The sequence below is a fragment of the Capra hircus genome, chromosome 6 (genome assembly GCF_001704415.2).
Source record: "Capra hircus breed San Clemente chromosome 6, ASM170441v1, whole genome shotgun sequence".
In the NCBI taxonomy this organism is placed as follows: domain Eukaryota; kingdom Metazoa; phylum Chordata; class Mammalia; order Artiodactyla; family Bovidae; genus Capra; species Capra hircus.
In genome coordinates, this window is record NC_030813.1 from 111,149,599 (window position 1) to 111,166,600 (window position 17,002).

At 45.1% G+C, this 17,002-nt stretch overlaps 1 protein-coding gene across 2 annotated transcripts in view; it reads left to right on the forward strand.

Annotated features, from left to right (window-relative positions):
- The window catches only part of BST1 (bone marrow stromal cell antigen 1), a 28,671-nt gene continuing 18,348 nt past the window's right edge, over positions 6,680-17,002 (forward strand). Inside the window, exons 1-4 of one of the 2 annotated variants that reach the window (XM_018049746.1) lie at positions 6,680-7,105; positions 8,324-8,450; positions 11,173-11,308; positions 16,725-16,807. In XM_018049746.1, the coding sequence (XP_017905235.1) occupies positions 6,909-7,105; positions 8,324-8,450; positions 11,173-11,308; positions 16,725-16,807 (543 nt within the window). In that variant the 5' untranslated portion in view covers positions 6,680-6,908. The remainder of the gene's footprint in view (positions 7,106-8,323; positions 8,451-11,172; positions 11,309-16,724; positions 16,808-17,002) is intronic. The other variant, XM_018049747.1, reaches the window with a different exon arrangement.

Here is a 17,002-nt window from a genome sequence, read left to right on the forward strand (position 1 = left end):
CGTTCAGCTTGCTTTACAGTCCCACTCTCACATCCATACATGACTACTAAAAGAACCATAGCTTTGACTCAATGGACCTTTGTTGGCAAAGTAATGTCTCTGCTTTTTAATATACTGTCTAAGTTGGTCATAGCTTTTCCTCCAAGGAGCAAGCGTGTTATAATTTCATGGCTGCAGTCACCATCTGCAGTGATTTTGGAGCCCCCCAAAATAAAATTTGTCACTGTTTCCACTGTTTCCCCATCTATTTGCCATGAAGTGATGGGACCAGATGCCATGATATTAGTTTTCTGAACGTTGAGTTTTAGGCAAACTTTTTCACTCTCCTCTCGCTTTCATCAAGAGGCTCTTTAGTTCTTCTTTGCTTTCTGTCATAAGTATGGTGTCATCTGCATGTCTGAGGTTATTGATATTTCTCATGGCATCTGGATTACAGCCTGTGCTTCATCCAGCCTGGCATTTCTCATGATGTACTCTGCTGCTGCTGCTGCTGCTGCTAAGTCGCTTCAGTTGTGTCCAACTCTGTGCGACCCCATAGATGGCAGCCCACCAGGCTCCCCCATCCCTCGGATTCTCCAGGCAAGAACACTGGAGTGGGTTGCCATTTCCTTCTCCAAGGCATGAAAGTGAAAAGTGAAAGTGAAGTCACTCAGTCGTGTCCGACTAGTAGCGACCCCATGGACTGCAGCCCACCAGGCTCCTCCGTCCATGGGATTTTCCAGGCAAGAGTACTGGAGTGGGGTGCCATTGCCTTCTCCGCATGATGTACTCTACATATAAGTTAAATAAGCAGGGTGACAATGTACAGCCTGATGTCCTCCTTTCCCGATTTGGAACCAGTCTGTTGTTCCATGTCTAGTTCTAACTGTTGCTTCTTGGCCTACATACAGATTTCTCAAGAGGCAGGTCAGGTGATCTGGCATTCCCATCTCTTGAAGGATTTTCCACAGTTTATTGTGATCCACACAGTCAAAGGCTTTGGCATAGTCAATAAAGCAGAACTAGATGTTTTTCTGGACCCCTCTCGCTTTTTTGATGATCCAGTGGATGTTGGCCATTTGATCTCTGGTTCCTCTGCCTTTTCTAAAACCAGCTTGAACATGTGGAAGTTCACAGTTCATGTACTGTTGAAGCCTGGCTTGGAGAGTTTTTGAGCATTACTTTGCTAGCGTGTAAGATGAGTGCAATTGTGTAGTAGTTTGAATATTTTTAGCATTGCCTTTCTTTGGGATTGGAATTAAAACTGACCTTTTCCAGTTCCGTGACCACTGCTGAGTTTCACAAATTTGCTAGCGTATTGAGTGTAGCCCTTTCACAGCGTCATCTTTCAGGATTTGAAATAGCTCAACAGGACTTCCATCACTTCCACTAGCTTTGTTCATAGTGATGCTTTCTAAGGCCCACTTGACTTCACATTCCAGGTTGTCTGGCTCTAGGTGAGTGGTCATACCATCATGGTTATCTGGGTCATAAAGATCTTTTTTGTATAGTTCTTCTGTGTATTCTTGCCACTTCTTAATATCGTCTGCTTCTTTTAGGTCCATACCATTTCTGTCCTTTATTGTGCCCATCTTTGCATGAAATATTCCCTTGGTATCTCTAATTTTCTTGAAGAGATCTCTAGTCTTTCCCAATCTATTGTTTTCCTCTATTTCTTTGCATGGATCACTGAGGAAGGCTTTCTTATCTCTCCTTGCTAGTCTTTGGAACTCTGCATTCAAATGGGTATATCTTTCTTTATCTCCCTTGCCTTTAGCTTCCTCTGCTTTTCTTATCTGTTTGTAAGGCCTCCTCAGACAACCATTTTCCCTTTTTGCATTTCTTTTTTTGGGGATGGTCTTGATCACTGCTTCCTGTATAATGTCAGGAACCTCCATCCAGTGTTCTTCAGGCACTCTGCCTATCAGCTCTAATCCCTTGAATCTATTTCTCACTTCCACTGTATAGTCATAAGGGATTTGATTTAGGTCACACCTGAATGATCTAGTGGTTTTCCCTACTTTCTTCAAGTTAAGTCTGAATTTTGGAATAAGGAGTTCATGATCTGAGGTACAGTCGGCTCCCAGTCTTGTTTTTGATGACTTTATAGAGCTTCTCAATCTTTGGCTGCAAAGAATACACTCAATCTGATTTTGGTGTTGACCTTCTGGTGATGTCCATGTGCAGACTCTTCTCTTGTGTTGTTGGAAGAGAGTGTTTGCTATGACCAGTGCGTTCTCTTGGCAAAACTCTGTCAGCCTTTGCCCTGCTTCATTGTGAACTCCAAGGCCGAATTTGCCTGTTATTCCAGACATATTTTCATTTTTTTCTTTGGCAAATAACCTAGTAGTAGAATATCTTCCTTGGTGAGGTGTCTGCTCATATTTTAAAAGCCGATGCCATTTAAAAATTTGGGTGGTTTTTCTTATTTTTGAGTTGTTGAATTCTTTCTATTTTCTAGATAAAAGCATTAAAGCAGTAGTCAGCATTTACATTGTGTCTCATGAATGTTATTCATAGCTGAACTTAAACTATTCTGCGATTATGTTTTTTCTTGTAAACTTGCTTAACTTAAAGGTAATAATTGTCTCCCTTCTCCCAAGTTTATTTGCCTGGTATTCTGTTAAGACATACATTTGTAATCATGGTTAAATTATCTACAAAATGTATAAATCTCTCAATGCATTTGAAAGTATTAGTCAATACACCAGGTGATTTCTTTAGCTCTGTCTGTCTCTCTCTCTGTTTTTTTTTTTTTTTTCTTGGAAACATCCTTCCAGCAGCTGTCAGCACAATGAAAGGAAATGGCTTGCTCTCAAGTTCATCTCTGAAATTTCATACTCTTGAGATTTATCCTAAAGACTTCCAGAAAGAAAGTCAAATAAACAGGATTAGGAAAATGGCCTTGGCTCTTTCAACAATAACATAGACATCAGAAAACAGTGGCGCACTGCCTTCAGATTTTTGAGGGAAAATTATTTTCAACTTAAAATTCTCTCCAACCAAATTCTCAGTAAAGTGTGAGGGTAGAATAAGGCCATTTTACATTATCATGCAAAAGTCAAAAAATTTAGCCCCTATGGCATCTTCTGAAGACACTATTGGAAGATTTGATCTGAAAAACAGGTAAGAAGACAGATCTAGGAACAGGACATCAACTCAAGAGAGAGGAGAACCAGCATGTTCCTGGACCACTGCAAGACAACTACGCAGCAACTTGAAAGCAGTGAGCTCAGATTGGGACAGTAAACTGGACAAGAAAGATGTTTCCAAGAAATGAAAAGAGAGAGAGAGTGAGACACCTGAAATATTGACCGATGCTTTAAAATGCATTGAGGGATTTACAAGCCTTGTAGAGAATTTGACCATAATCATAAGTGTACATGTAACACCAAGCAAGCAAATAAGCCAGTGGCAGGGAATTGTGGGAGAAAGTGACTACTTCCAGGGTAAGCATGAAGTTCACAAGAAAGGAAACAGAACCATAGAAGACTACAATTCAGCCATGAATAATACTCACAGTTCAGTTGAATCCCTCAGTCATGTCTGACTCTTTGTGACCCCATGGACCGCAGGCCGCCAGGCCTCCCTGCTGGGGTCCAGCCCTGGTGGATCCAGGGAAATTTGAAGTGGGGATGACGTGGGCGAGGAAAACTTATTTATTTAGAAATATAAAAGAAATTAAGAAGAAATAGTATAGTAGGAAAATTTCCTGGAGAAAAGATGCTGAATAACTTGGTTTATGGGGAAAGCCAATAAAATCTCAAGACAAAAGATTTGCACCATCTACGTTAGGCCACCGGCACCCACTTGAATATTGAAGGGTGCCCCGCCTTAGGCTCCCTTTCTGTGGAGCTTAGACGCCAGGGCAAGTAAGTAGATGTGGTGAGCCTTCTGGCTCCAGATGGGAATTCAGCTGGAAAAGGAGAGGGAGGGAGAAGGAGAGGGAGAAAGAGAGAGAGAGACACGGGTGAGCCAGATTTCCAAGAAACTAGTTCGAGAGACTAGTCTGAGAAACTGGTCCATCCTTTATTGTTCAGAAGGCTTTTTTATACTTTTGATTGTACATAGAGATCAATGGGTAATACAAAGTTATGCAGCGTCAGCAGCCCTGACTCTTATCAAAACCAGGTTTTCTCTCTGCATACTTAGTTGTATACACAAGTCTTAGGTGATTTACATCATCTTCTGGCCAGAAAGCCAATTAATATTTTACGGGCTTTTCTCTGATAAGGGTTTGTCAACCAGAAGACTTATTTGTGCTGTTCTTCCCAAAGTCTGGTGCCACTCTCAGAAAGCACTAAATAAGGTTACATTCTTACATAGCAAAGATACAACAATTTATAACAAGTAAAAGGAGTACAGTGATTTATAACAAAGAAAAGTAATTAACTCAAAAGTCTAGTGTTGCTAACATCAAAACTACTATATTCCTTCTATATCCCTATTACATTGATTAATATCCTTCAGGTGTCTAAAAGATGAAGAATATGGAGGCCTGGCAGCAGTCATTGAGTCAACAGTGAGAACCCATCACCAATATGATTTTTAGCTCTTTAGAAAAGGCTCTGTATCTTTAAGATGCTTTAAGCTTTGTGCCTTTCATGGTTGGGGGGCTGTAAACAATTCACAAGTTGTAAAAAGTCCAGGGGAACCTGTCAGGCAAGTTAGAGGGCCATCAGAGGGGGTTTGAGCTGAAACATTCCTCTCATATGCAGGAGACTGAAGCCCCGAATTAAATTCTTTTTCGAGGAAAGTGGTCAGGGATGCCCCCCTGTTATGTCAGAAGAGTGGAAACACAGTACAATAAGGCAGACAGACTCTGGTTTTGGAGGGCAGATGTTCAGGAAAACTCAGGGGGAACCCTTGAAGCCAGATCACGCCTTTGCGTTTTGTCGGGCTTCCTTCCTCATGACCCTTGCCATGGGCAGGATTCCTCACGCTGGCTCCCGGCACCTCCCTGTCCATCACCAAATCCCAGAGTTTACTCAAACTCATGTCCATCAAGTCGGTGATGCTATCCAGCCATCTCATCCTTTGTCGTTCCCTTCTCCTCCCGCCTTCAATCAACCCCAGCATCAGGGTCTTTTCCAATGAGTCAGCTCTTCGCATCAGGTGGCCAAAGTATTATATACCCACAAGTCATAATAGTATAAATGCTGCTTACAGAGTGAAAGCTTTTGATATAAACTACCTGAGGGCTTCCCTAGTGGCTCAGTGGTAAAGAATCCGCCTGCCAACGAGCCCTGGTCTGGGACGATCACACATGCCCCAGAGCAGCTAAGCCCACACACCGCAAGACTGAAGCACCTGAGCTCTACAACCTGTCCTCCGCAAGGAGAGAAGCCACGTCAAGGAGAAACCTGTGCACCGCAACTAGAGAGTAGCCCCTGCTCACTGCAACTAGAGAAAGACTGCAGGCAGCAACCAAGACCCAGTGCAGCCATAATAGTAAGTACGTAAGTGTTAGTCACTCAGTCATGCCCGAGTCTTTGTGACCCCAGCAACTGCAGCCCACCAGGCTCCTGTGTCCATGAGATTTTCTAGGTAAGGATACTGGAGTGGGTTGCCATTTCCTTCTCCAGGGATCAAACCTGGGTCTCCTGCACTTCAGGCAGATTCTTTACCGACTGAGCTACAAGGGAAGCCATAATAAAAATAAATAAATCTTAAAAAAAAAAAAAAGATTTGCCTAAAGAAAGATACAGAAGGCTGCATTTTTTCCCCCAGTGTATTTGGCTGCACTAGGTCTTTATTGCAGCATGGGAGATCTTTAGCTGTGGCATGGAAGCTTTTAGTTGCAGCTTGTGGGATCTAGTTCCCTGACCGTGGATTGAACCCAGGCTCCCTGCATTGGAAGCATCAAGTCTTAGCTGCTGAACCTCCAGGGAAGTCCTGAGGTTATGTGCCTTTCAAGGATATGTGGATTTAAAGTTCAAATTTCCTTTTCCACGGTGGGAAGTCAAAGATACTACCCAAGATGGAAACATCAGGAAACAGCATATAGGTTTATTATTTGGAAATGTGGAAGTCAATACCAGGGGAAAAAAACCTGCTGAAAAAATTTTAAATGCTTATTTCTGGAAAGTGGACAGGACAATGAGGGTTTTGATTTAAATTTCAAAAGCAAAAAAAGGAGATTAAAATAAAACTTTAATAATGTGAATGCTGTCAATTATTAAATGTAAATTTAATAATGTAAATTATTATTTATATTAAAAGTTAAATTTATTAAATGTAAACTTAATAATGTAAATTCTAGAATCCTCCCACCCTACCTCTCACAGACCTCCCACATTTATCACATGTCTGCCAGGCACTCAGTTCAAAGCTATCATCACCGAGGGACTGAGGACTTGGCCCTCCACGTGGAGTTCTGCTAATCTTTGCTCCCTGCACTGATATCTCAGGAATTCTGCATCTATCTGGAAAGGAGTCTGTAACATTCGACAAGTTACTTAATTTCCCTGAAGTTACTCAACTGTAAACGGGAGTGATAAACCTAGCTCAGAGAGGTATTGTGAAAAGGCAATGAAAAATATGCATGCAGAGGGCTTGGCACTTAGTAATAAATAATAGAAAGCAAGCATCATTCACTTATCATTGGGCCATTGAGAAAGAGGGCGCCTTTGAAAGCTGTCTGTGTGAAACTTGGAAAAATCTTCCCTTAGGGGATTGAACTCGTCCTTCTCCAATCTGGCTTCTTCTTGGGAGCTCCCTCCCGGTGGACTCCGGCCAGGGTTAGCTGAGGGCAAGAGCCCTGCCCAGGGTGATGTCCCAACTCATCCCGGAGCTGAAGCAGAAAGTGGGGGACAAGAAGTGAGCGCGCGTGCCGATTGGGCGAAGAGCGCGGCGCGGGGCTCCTCCGGGAGAACCCGGCTGGGAGGGGAGGGGCGGGTCCCAGGGCAGAGTCGCCCGAAGTGCCCGCGATGGCTGGCTCGCGGCGCGCGCGCGGGGGGCGCCCGCGGCCGGCGCTCCTGCTGATGCTGCTGCTGCATCTGCGGTGGCCCCAGGTCGCCGGCGCTGCGGGTGCGCGCTGGACCGGGCCCGGTACCACCCCGCACCTGCAGACCATCTTCCTGGGTCGCTGCGCCGAGCAGATCGCACTGCAGAACCCGGAGCTGCGGTGAGCGCGGCAGGGGGCTAGGGAGCCGGAGGGGGAGGGAAGTGGGGGGAAAAGGGGAGGGGTGGGATAAAGGGGGAGGGGTGGGAAAAAGCGGGTGGGGTGGGACAAATAGGGAGGGGTGTGGGGATAAAGAAGGAGGAGGGTGGGGAATCTACTGGGTGCCTGAGTGCCCTGTAGGGGTCTGGAGGTGAATCGTGTGTGTGTGTGTGTGTGTGTGTGTGTGTGTGTGTGTGTGTGTGTGTGTGTGTGTGTGTAAGTGTGTAAAGATGAAGAGGAGGGTGTATGTGGGGGCTCGTGGATGCGGATGAGGCAGCGGTGGCAACCAGCTTAAAATTTAAGCAGAATGCTCAGACCCAGGAACGTGGTCTCCAGCTGGATTTCCCGGAGCCCAGCTACGTTGAGAGTTCAAATTTCACATCTTCTCATTTAGAGGGCGTTTAAAAGTCTGAGTCTCTCTTGCCAGCACTGTGGTTCTTAGTCATTTTTGTTTCTTCTTGGGACACACGTTTTCAGTTTTCACAAGGCCCCTTTTATGTGCCATTTGTTTTTATTGAGACGCATTTTAGGCAAATAAGAAAGAACAGAGAGTAACACGGGGAACACCCATGTTATTCACTGCCCAGCGTGAGAAATAACAAGGTAGGAAAGGCGTGGGAAGTGTTTTTGGAAAGCCAGGCGGGACTTAGGCGTTGCTGCGGGCTCTGGAGGTCATGCTTCCTGCCTTAGGGGGAGGTGGAAGCCCATTTCCACACGTGGTCCTCACTCCTGAGTTTACTAACGCGAGGTCCTGCCTGTCCGCCTGATCTCACCTGGCCTCCAGGCGCAAGATGGACCGGTGTCTAAGCGAAGGGGTACCTGAAGCCAGGAGCCCGTGTGATTTATCGGGATCCTCTCCTAGTTCCCTGCATTCTCTGCCACCTCTGTGAGCCTGTTCTAAGTTCCACGAGATGTATGTGGCACCTCTGAAAGACACTTCCACTGTCAGCTTTCTAAATCCATCACCAAAGTTATTTTTCTTCCTCTTCTGAATCGGGGTTAATGCGTGAGCCATGGCCATTTCCTGTCTGTTTTGTATGCCCACGACTGCAGTGCTGATATTTGACAAAATCGCTCATAAAAACGCTTGGAGCGAGAAGAGGAAATGTATCACACACTGGAATGTAGTCTTTAAAAAAAAAAAAAAAAAACCAACCCAAACAAACATGTGCTTTTCTGCAGGGACAAGAACTGCACAGCCATCTGGGAAGCGTTTAAAGTGGTGCTGGATAAGGATCCCTGTTCTGTGCGCCCCTCGGATTATGACCTTTTTATTAACCTCTCCAGACACTCCATTCCCAGAGACAAGGTAACCCCGCCTTCAGACACTGCTCTGCTTCATCAAGCAGCCAACTCACAAGGAGTGCCAGTTGGCTGGTAGGAAGGTGGCTCTGTCTTCACTCATGCCCCTGGGTCTCCTGTCTGTCGTGGGCAGAAGGAGCTTTCTTAAGTCAAGAACTCAGTGCAGGAACCACTAGAACATCAGGGTGTCACCACACGGTTCCTACGGGACCGCTGCACCTGGCCAGTTCTGAACAATCTCCATCCTGACCTACACCAGAGCGTTGAACCTTGAGGACTTCAGAAAACCCTCCTCCCAATATCCTTACAGGAGACCAGTCCCTCCTCTCATCAGGCCTTAAGATGATGTCCATTCAGGACCAGTTTCTTTAAGAAACTGGACCAGTTTCAAAACTGGGCCGGTTTCTTTAAGAAACTGGTCAAGTGTACACAAGTGGTTTACCTGTGTGCATCCTGTCTGCACTCTAGTCCCTAATAGAGTGAACGTAAATGAAAACATCCTTGTAAACTGCGTGTTTAGAACAACACCTTGAGTTTAGAGAAAGCTAGATACCGTTTTTATTTCTCTGCCTTAAATTCTTTTTTCTTAATGAAGGGCATATTTATTTTTGATATAAAATCTTAACTTGATTTTTTAAATTGTAAAGTCATGTAGCACTGATGTTTACAAATGAAAACATCTGACTGGTTTTTTTTTTTTTTTTTTTTTTTAGGTAAAGGCAGGTGAATGGAACTGGGAGGTTCAAACGTATAATAGGCTCAAAATGTGCTTTTTGAATATACGTTGCCATTTGAATCTCGCAGTTGCTCTGTCAGTGAGGAGAGGAGCTGTTACTGGTTTTTCTTTTCTTTTCGCTGCGCTGTGCAGCATGAAGGATCTCAGTTCCCTGACTAGACTAGGAATCAAACCTGCAAGCCCTGCAATGGAAGTGCAGTCGTAGCCATTGGACTGCCAGGAAAGTGCCTACATGCACGCATGCTAAATCGCTTCGGTCATGGCTGACTCTTTGTGACCCCATGGACTGTAGCCCACCAGCTTCCTCTGTCCATGGGATTCTCCAGGCAAGAATACTGGAGTGGGTTGCCATGCCCTTCTCTAGGGGAACTTCCTGACCCAGGGATGGAACCTGCATCTCTTAGGTGCATTGGCATCTGGGTTCTTTACCACTAGCGCCACCTGGGAAGGCTCAGGGAAGTGCCTGGGAGCTGCTATATTTGTTCTCCTTTCTCATAGACTTTGCCTGATAGACTCATAAACACTGAGCTACTCCTATGTAGCAGGCATTGTTCTCAGGGTTTCCGTTGCAATAGGGAACACAGTCTGCCCTTGCGTATCATCCAGTCTAGACCAAGACCCTGGTTGGGATACTGAGGATATAATGGTGTGATGAGGGGAATGTTGTTATTTGTGTTATTAGTGTCTGAAAACACTGTAACTTTATAGGAGAAAACTACAAAATATAATCTAAAAGCAATGTGTTTTTGAGGCACCTTACCCTTTAGGAATCCATCTGTGATTGTATGTCATCTTTGTCACAGCTGTGAGAGAAGAGAAAGTGTTCATACTCCCCATGTTCCACGTGTGGAAACTGAGGCAAAGGGAGATGACTTGCTGTGTTCATGATCACACATTTAGGGCATGACAGACCCAAGATTTGAACCCAGGTCCCTTGATTAAAAAAAAAAAATTCTATCATTTTTTAAGTACTAGAAAATGTACTTAAACTGTAGCCCTCCAGGCTCCTCTGTCCATGGGATTTCCCAGGCAAGAATACTGGAGTGGGTTACCATTTCCTCCTAGAGGGGAATCTTCCCGACCCAGGGACTGAACTGTGTCTTTTGCATTAGCAGGCGGATTCTTTACCACTGGCCCACCAGGGAAGCCTATATATATGTATCTACCTATCTACTTTGTTTTTACTGCTGGGAAAATATTTTGTTGACATTTACATGTTACCCTTGCAATAAAGGGAAGAGAGCTGGTGTGTGTTAATCACTCAGCCACGTCCAACTCTTTGTAACCCCATGGACTATAGCCCACCAGGCTCCTCTATCTGTGGGTTCTCCAGGAAAGAATACTAGAGTAGGTAGCCAATCCCTTCTCCAGGGGATCTTCCCGACCCAGGGATTGAACCCAGATCTCCTGCATTGCCACCGTCTGAGCCATCATCTAAGCCATCAGGAAATACCTATCTACTTTTTTTCACTGCTGGGAAAGTATTTCATTAGCATTAGTATGCTACCCTTGTTATAAAAAGGTTTACTGGTGGCTCAGATGGTAAAGAATCTGCCTGCAACCTGGAAGACCCAGATTTGATCCCTGGGTTGGGCTTCCCATGTGGCTCAGTCGGTAAAGTATTTGCCTGCAATGCGGGAGACCTGGGTTCAATTCCTGGGTCAGGAAGTTCCCCTGGAGAAGGAAATGGCAACCCACTCCAGTATTCTTGCCTGGAGAATCCCATGGACAGAGGAACCTGGAGGGCTACAGCCCATGTTGTGGCAAAGAGTCAGACATGACTGAGCAACTAACACACACCTGCGGTAAAGAGGAGAGAGCTGGTAGCCCTCTCCAAGGGGCTCAGTGAAGACAAAGACAAGGTTTGCCTGTCATAAGGCAAGTCTCACTTGGATGAAAAATGATTGTCCTGATTTGTCTTGATGATGCTGTGCCTGAAGGAATCTGTTGTGATTTTATTTTATGTTTTCATTTTGTGTTGATTTTTCCTCAGTCCCTGTTCTGGGAAAACAACCACCTCCTTGTCACCAGCTATGCAGAGAACGGCCGCCGCCTTGTACCACTCTGCAACGTTCTGTATGGCAGGGTCGGAGATTTCTTGAACTGGTGTCGACAGACAAATGCCTCAGGTAAAACTTCCGCATGTATCACAAGAAAAGTCAGTGTTCCTATCTACTATGAAGCTTCCCTGGTAGTTCAGCTGGTAAAGAAACTGCCTGTAATGCAGGAGACCCTGGTTCTATTCCTGGCTTGGGAAGATCTGCTGGAGAAGGGACAGGCTACCCACTCCAGTATTCTTGGGCTTCCCCAGTGGTTCAGCTGGTAAAGAATGCACCTGCTATGCGGGAGACCTGGGTTCGATCCCTGGGTTGGGCAGATCCCCTGGAGAAGGGAAAGGCTACCCACTTTAGTATTCTGGCCTGGAGAATTCCATGGGCTGTATAATCCATGGGATTGCAAAGAGCTGGACACGACTGAGTGGCTTTCCGTGCATTTGCCATTTTTGTTAAATGCTTTCCTATGCATTTATCTCATCTGATTGCCCTCAAATCCTCCCAGGTAAAGTGGTCATAATAATAATAATTAATAACAGTAATAGAGAGCATCCATCTTTGCTAGGTGCTGTTCTAAGCACTTTACATATGCAGTGTGTTCCCTACATACGAATGAGTTACATTTCAAGAGTGTGTTCGTAAGTCCAATAAGGCAAGCTAGGTACCCGACTAACACAGTCAGCTATATAGTACCGTACTGTGATAGGTTCATAATAGTTTGCACACAAACAATACATAAAAAACAAACACAAGAATAAAGAAAACACGTCTAACCTTATAGTACAGTACCTTGAAAAGTAGAGGACAGCTGGCATCCAGGGGCTGGCATCCAGTGAACAGGCAAGAAGAGTTACTGACCGGAAGAGAGAGAGGAAGCGAGAGATGGTAGAGCCGAAAGATCGTCAGCAATAGGAGACGGAGGGTAAGCTGTGATTTCACTCACGCCCCTTGATGATGGTACAGCTTCGGGTTCCTTGCTGGAACCAGATGTACACTCAAACATCTTTGAAAGTTCGCGACTTGAAGCTCTGTAGTAGGGGAGTTACTGTATTAACTCACTGAATCCCTGCAACGGCCCCATGGGACAGTCCTCTCCTGATTCCTATTCTGACAAATGAGGAAACTGATGCACAGCAAGGTTGAGACACTAGCTCAGGAGTGCACAACATGTTAGCAGCAAAGTTAGACCGTCTGACTTCAGTCCTGCGTGACTCTGTCTCACTATCCTCAGAGGGGTAAACTGAGGCTGAAGGCAGTTAAATAACTTGAGGAACTGGGACCAAGATTCACCCCCGCTTCCCGCTGGTTCTGAAACTACACCAGACCACTAGCCAATATTTTGAAATTCAGATTGTCAACTGAAAAAGAAATTGCACAATGTTAGAGCTGCGAGTCAGTTTTATTTAGGGCAACATGAAGACTATAGTCTGGGAGACAGCATTTCAGATAGCTCTGAGAAAGTGCTCTAAAGAGGCAGTGGGGAAGGTCAGTGTTATGTATGATTTCAGTGAAGGGGGTGCATACAGTCAGGCACTCACTTTGGCAAAGACTGGCTACCAATCACGAGAAGCAGACATCACCACGAAGGATTTTAGTGCTTTTCTAGGTACGAAGAGATGCAAGAATTGGGATTGTTAAAACCTCTTGAAAATATCTGACTATCCGAAGACCTGTTCTGCCAGTTTTTCCCAGAGCACAGAGTGCCTCATTCTTGATCTCCACCCTAAACTCTTTTCAAGGGGTGTTGAAGGGCAGCAACTGCAGTGGCTCATGATTTAATCCTTGTAGAGGTGGATGGAAAGTGCCAACTTGTAGTTGGCAAAATCACAATGAAAGTTAAAGTCACAGAAACTGACCTGATGGTAATGCAGACACTCCTCATTCATCAACTCCACTGGCGACACAGTGGTCTCTGCCCTCAGGGAGCTTGTAGCCTTGGTGGTAGGTGGGGGCGGGGCATTTAGTCCAGAGGCGTGTACTCTGAGGCAGAAGGACTGGGCGCTCAGGAGTAAGCAGAGAGAGACACCAGCATGGATCAGAGACTCCGGAAGCTTCCCAGAGGCTCTTAGCATTTAGTGAGTCTTACACACCGAGCAGGACCAAGGCCAGCAAAGAAGTGGGTGCAGGGAGGTGGCCCTTTTGTGAAGACTGGAGATTCTTCCTCCTTGGGTATTAGAGTCATTTTAAAAGTTAACTTCAGTTCAGTTCAGTCGCTCAGTCATGTCTGACTCTTTGTGACCCCATGGACTGCAGCACCCCAGTCCCCCCTTGTCCATCACCAACTCCCAGAGCTTGCTCAAACTCATGTCCATCGAGTTGGTGATGCCATCCAACCATCTCATCCTCTGTCGTCCCCTTTTCCTCTCGCCTCCAATCTTTCCCAGCACCAAGGTGTTTTCTAAGGAGTCAGTTCTTCACATCAGGTGGCCAAAGTATTGGAGCTTCAGCTTCAGCATCAGTCCTTACTGATGGGTTAACTTACTATACATAAAAGTTAGCTTACCGTGTATAAAAGAGACAACTCATGAGAACGTACTGTGGAGCACAGGAACCTCCACTCAGTGCTCTGTGCTGACCTAAATGGGAAGGAAATCCAAGAGAGTAGATATGTGTGTATATATAGCTGACTCAGTAAAGAATTCACCTGCAATGTAGGAGGCCCAGGCTCAATTCCTGGGTTGGGAAGAGTCCCTGGAGAAGGAAATGGCAACCCACTCCAGTATTCTTGCCTGGGAAATCCCATGGACAGAGGAGCCTGACTGGCTACAGTCTCTGGTGTTGCAGAAAGTCAGACGCAACTGAGCCACTGACACACACATAGCTGATTCACTTTGCTGCCCAGCAGAAACTAACACAACATAGTTAAGGAAACTGTACACCAATAAAATTTTTAAGAAAGTTAAAAGAGATGTTAACCTAAGCTCAGTTCTGTTTCTCCTCCATTCATTCATCCATGTTAAAGTTTGTAGAGTACTTGCTCCACGCCAGTGTTTGCTCTTCTAGGCACTAGGAGCACAAGAGAGAATAAACCATCCAAACAACACCTGATCCTTACAGAGATGAAGATAAGACCATAAATAGGCAAGTGATAATTTATAGTCTGCCATACTGTTGACGGCTATGGAGAAAAACAAAATAGGGAAAAGAGGGTGGGGAGTGCTGGCTGATGGGGAAGGGAGAGGAAAGCCTTGCAGTTTTACATGGGTCCAGAAAAGGCCTCACTGAGAGGCTGGTATTTGAGTAGAGGCCTGAAGGAGATGAGGAAGAACATTTCCTGGTGCAGGGAACTGCAAGTGCAAAGGCCCTGAGGTGGGAGTGTGTCTGGCAGGTTCAAGGAACAGAAAGGCAGGCAGTCAGTGAAGAGGCAGGTCGTTGGCTACGAGGCTAGGGAAATAAAGGGCCAGATGGCACAGGACACTGAGGACGCTGGCTTTCACTTTGAGTGAGACGGAAAGAGCGGCAGGGTACAGATGAAACGGCCATGGACATTCTTCCAGTGGACTGTGATCAGGAGACCACAGTTTGATTATTCTGCAGAGGGTGGGGGAGGCTGAAGGGGGAACGTGATGGAAAGACTGCGAAGAGAGGGAGTTGTTCCTGAGTCACTCAGTCGTGTCCTATTCTTTTCGACCCCATGGACTGCAGCATGTCAGGCTTTGTTGTCCTTTACTGTAGTAAAGGACATTAGATATATCCTGGAGTTTGCTCAAATTCATGTCCATTGAGTCAGTGATGCTATCTAACCATCGCATTCTCTGCTGCCCTCTTCTCCTTTTTGCCTTCAATCTTTCCCAGCATCAAGTTCTTTTCTAATGAGTCGGCTCTTTGCATCAGGTAGCTAAGGTATTGGAGCTTCAGCTTTGGCATCAGTCCTTCCAATGAATATTCGGGGTTAATTTCCTTTAGGATTGACTGGTGTGATCTCCATGCAGTCCAAGGGACTCTCAAGAGTCTTCACCACCACGGTGTGAAAGCATCAATTCTTCGGCACTCAGCCTTCTTTGTGGTCACTCTCATCCGTATATGACTACTGGAAAAAGTATAGCTTTGGCCAGATGGAAGAGAGGGAGACTGTGGTATAATAGAAATGAATATTTGGTATTGGTCCCCTGGTTTCTCATAAGGCTCTTGGAAACCTTGGTGTTGAGGAGTGATAAGAGTGTCTTCTGTACAGCAATGTGATGACTGGTGGTTGGGAGCCCCTAGGTAACTTTTGGTGGGGGCTGCTTGCCAAAAACACAGAGGCATCACTAAAAAGCTGGAACTTTCAACCCCATCCTCTGTCCTCTGGGTAGGGGAGTGGGACTGGAGATTGAGTCAGTCACCAACGACTGACTCAGTGATGCCTACATCATGAAGCCTCCATAAAAACCCCTCTCTGATAGGGTTCGGGAAACCTCCAAATTGGTGAGCACCTTAAGATGCTGGTACACCCAGAGGGGCCAAGGAATCATCATGCATTTCCCTTCAAGAAGTTCACATGGTGTCCTGCTTGGTCCTCCCTGGAATGAACTGGCAATGAGCACTTTCTCCTTCTTCTTTTTTTTTTAATAGAGTAAATGGGAGACAAATCACATTATATAGCTGCTGAATTTTGCCCTTAAAATTTTTAAACGTGGTACACTTTACCTTTTTGTATATTTTAAATATTATAAAATTTTTGTTTTCTGGCTAAGGACTGTTATTGTCTGGGTCTGTTTTTCTTGTATTTACTTCCAAGACTTGTGCTAATTACAGAAGACATTTCTCCCAATAAAGCAAAAATATATATATATATATGTCATGTATATACATTTAAAATATTTATAATTTTAATATGTGTATAACTTATAATATTATATATAATTTTGGATATATATACAATATATGTTGGAGTAGGAAATGGTAACTCACTCTAGTATTCTTGCCTGGAAAATTCCATGGACAAAGGAGCCTGGCAGGCTATGGTCCATGGGGTTGCAAAGAGTCAGACAGGACTGAGTGAGCACACACATACACCAATATATGTATCACTGGCTAGAACTCCAGCAGAGAAATAACCCATCTGTTCAATTCTCCACCTTCTTCACATTTGTGTAGCAGAATGACGAATGTGTTCTTATCGGGGGTTGGATGCTCCTCACCAGGCTTCTTGTGGTCTAGGTAGACAGAGCTATGAATTTTAAGCCCATACACATTCTGTAGAATGCGGCTCAATAAATTTTGTTGGAGGGACTTCCCTGGTGGCCCAGTGGTTAAGATTTTACCTTCCAATGCAGGGGATGTGGGCTTGACCCCTGGTTGGGGAGGGCTCAGGATCCCACGTGCCTCTTGGCCATAAAGCCAAAACATAAACCAGGAGCAATATTGTAACAAATTCATTAAAGATTTTTTTAAAAAATCCACTAAAATCTTTATATATATGGCTATAGTGGACCCAGCAAATATTTTCAATAAATCCCTTCCTGTTATAATTTCTGCAATGAAATGTGTCTGTCTGTTTTCCCTGTAGGACTCGACTACCAATCCTGTCCAACATCAGAAGATTGCGAAAACAACCCTGTGGATTCTTTCTGGAGAAGCGCATCCATTCAGGTAATCCTGGGGTGCACGCCTGGGCAGCAGAGCAGGTGTGGGGCCTGTGAAGCGGGCGCCAGAGGGTTCAGAGGCATCACTGGGCCATCGCGTCAGGCCTTCATTTCCCTGTGTCTCACTTTCTGCCACATTCTGATTCAGCCTCTTTGCTCCATAAAGGCGTGAGGATTTAAGAAGCTGAAATGCTTAATGCAG